At 45.5% G+C, this 2,501-nt stretch overlaps 1 protein-coding gene across 2 annotated transcripts in view; it reads left to right on the top strand.

Annotated features, from left to right (window-relative positions):
- Positions 1-2,501, top strand: part of mcm9 (minichromosome maintenance 9 homologous recombination repair factor) — a 22,980-nt gene that overhangs the window by 17,454 nt on the left and 3,025 nt on the right. The window contains exons 11-14 of one of the 2 annotated variants that reach the window (XM_015390634.1): positions 213-415; positions 497-700; positions 883-965; positions 1,163-1,308. In XM_015390634.1, the coding sequence (XP_015246120.1) occupies positions 213-415; positions 497-700; positions 883-965; positions 1,163-1,308 (636 nt within the window). Of the gene's footprint in view, positions 1-212; positions 416-496; positions 701-882; positions 966-1,162; positions 1,309-2,501 lie in introns of those variants that run through there. The other variant, XM_015390635.1, reaches the window with a different exon arrangement.

Below are 2,501 nucleotides of genomic sequence, written 5' to 3'. Positions count from 1 at the left end.
GAGAGCACATCCAGTTAGTCACAGTCAGAGAAACAGGACTACACTGAAAAACAGGCCGATCTCCAGCATCTAGAAACAAAGGTGTTGATGGCAGCCGCACAGCTGATATTTCTCTCCGGATGGAGTCACAGCCAAACAGGAAAAGATGAAGCTGCTATTAGACTCTTCTTGCTCAGCATCAGGTGCTGATGTTTTCTGCCTGTCGTCTACAGAATGGTCTGTAAGCTGAACACTCGGACCACCATCCTGGCAGCTACAAATCCTAAAGGCCAGTATGACTCCAGTGAGCCCCTGTCTGTGAACGTGGCGTTGGCCAGTCCTTTGCTCAGTCGTTTTGACCTGGTTCTGGTCCTGCTGGACACCAGGAACCCGGAATGGGACCGAATCATCTCCTCTTTTATTCTGGAGGACCAAGGTAGGGTGGGTGTTTTAGGTGGCGGTCTGTATTGATGGGCAGCATAACAGAAACAGTGGGTCTCCTCTTGGTTCTGTCCAGAAGCTCCTGCTGATCCCAGCGGTCTCTGGTCCCTGGAGAAAATGAAAGCCTACTTCAGTCTGATCAAGCAGCTGCAGCCTCGCGTGTCTGAGGAGGCCAACTGCATCCTGTCCCGGTATTACCAGCTACAGCGCCAGCGGGACGGACACAACGCCGCCCGCACAACCATCCGCATGCTGGAGAGTCTGAGCCGACTTGCTGAAGGTGAGAGCGGCAGGATGTGACCTCAGGAGGACCTTGTCTGCTTACAGTGACAGGATAGAAACTGGACTACTCTTCTTCTGTCCCACTGGTTTTAATGGGACCTGCAGGCTCTGATGCATTCAGGTTGACCTCTGACATCACAGATGCGGTGAAGTGACAGAGCTGCTGTTTTTTCTCTGCAGCACACGCCCGGCTGATGTACAGAGAGACGGTCACCATCCAAGATGCTCTCACTGCCGTATCGGTCATGGAGTGCTCCATGCAGGTTAGTACATGATGACCACGGCAATGACTTATCTACTCCATAATGCTCCTCCTCTCCTCTTATGCTCATCAGGCCTGAAAGTTTGGCCCATTTTGCCTCCAGAGGAGCTGCTCAGATGCCATGAGCATTTCCTCAGGGCTCAGGCAGAAAGCCTGACCCTATGGCGTCATTAACACTCTGCTGCATCATTCCTGCAGGGCGGAGCTCTCCTGGGAAACGTCAACGCATTGCTAACAACGTTTCCCAGCGACCCTGTCCAGCAGTATCAGACCCAGTGTGAGATGCTGCTGAAAGGACTGAACCTGCCGCTGCTGCTTCAGAAAGAGATGGAGAACCTGCTCAGGTGAAAACTCACTCTTGTGGTTCATGAACTCATGTCTGAGCTTAAAGTTTGCTGCAGGTAAAGATGCTTCTGGACAACTGTTACAAATTGATGCTGAAAGAAATACATGGACTAGAATTAAAGAATTCCTTCAGCTAGATCAGCAAATACTTAATCTGTAATGGAGGAGAATAAAAATAGTCCTCATCATATCAGTGAAACAGCTCTGGTGAAAGTCACTAATGATATTCTCATGGCCTCAGATAATGGACTTGTATCTGTGCTCGTCCTGTTGGATCTCAGTGCTGCATTTGATACAGTTGATCATAATGTTCTTTTAAAAAGACTTAAATATTTTGTTGGAATTAAAGGAACAGCATGTTTTAGATATGCTCTGTGTTTCCAGCTTGAGGGTTTCTCTCTCCGGTTCTTTTTCCTAAAAAGAGATCACTCAGGACAAACTCTTTAAATAACAATTCATAATGTTTATGTATTAAATAACCAGGAGGCATGACAACAGATTCTGATAGAAATTATAATCTTACTCAGATCAGAAAAGTTGCTTAGTTACAGAAGGCAGCTGCTTACTAACTGGGCTCACTTCTCATGAAGTGGACGTGAATCACAGTTAGAGAAGCTTTTTATTCATCTCCAGTCTGTCGCATCATCACATTTTGCATCATACATGTTTGCAGATGCATCCATGGCTGCAGCCTTATCACAATATTACAATTCGTTCTTAGCTGAAGGACACCGCTCTCATTCCATTCCCACATCTTTGCCACATACAGAATGAAGATTATAACTGTGTATAGCCGGACAGAAGAACTGTCTTAATCAGATAAACTATTGTGGAAAACATCAGTTCTAACACGCAACAGGCAGCTGATATTCACATCATCTATGATAACTATCCTAACAAGCTCTAGACTGGTTTAAATCTGATCTATCTGACCGATTTTAGTTTGTTCATGTTAATGATAGATCTTCAACACGCTCAAAGGTTACCTGTGGAGTACCACAGGGATCAGTGCTGGGACCAATTCTCTTTACTTTATACATGCTCCCAATCGGTAGAGTTATTAGACAGCATGGGATTAATTTCCACTGTTATGCTGATGATACCCAGCTATATCTGTCTATAAATCCAGATGAAGCTAACCCATTACATAGATTACAGGCATGTTTCAGATTGATCTCAGATAATAAAGTAA

The sequence above is a fragment of the Cyprinodon variegatus genome, unplaced genomic scaffold, assembly GCF_000732505.1.
Source record: "Cyprinodon variegatus isolate N-32 unplaced genomic scaffold, C_variegatus-1.0 Scaffold506, whole genome shotgun sequence".
NCBI classification, from domain to species: domain Eukaryota; kingdom Metazoa; phylum Chordata; class Actinopteri; order Cyprinodontiformes; family Cyprinodontidae; genus Cyprinodon; species Cyprinodon variegatus.
Note: the sequence above shows the minus strand (reverse complement) of the source record. Positions and strands in the feature narration are given on the sequence as shown.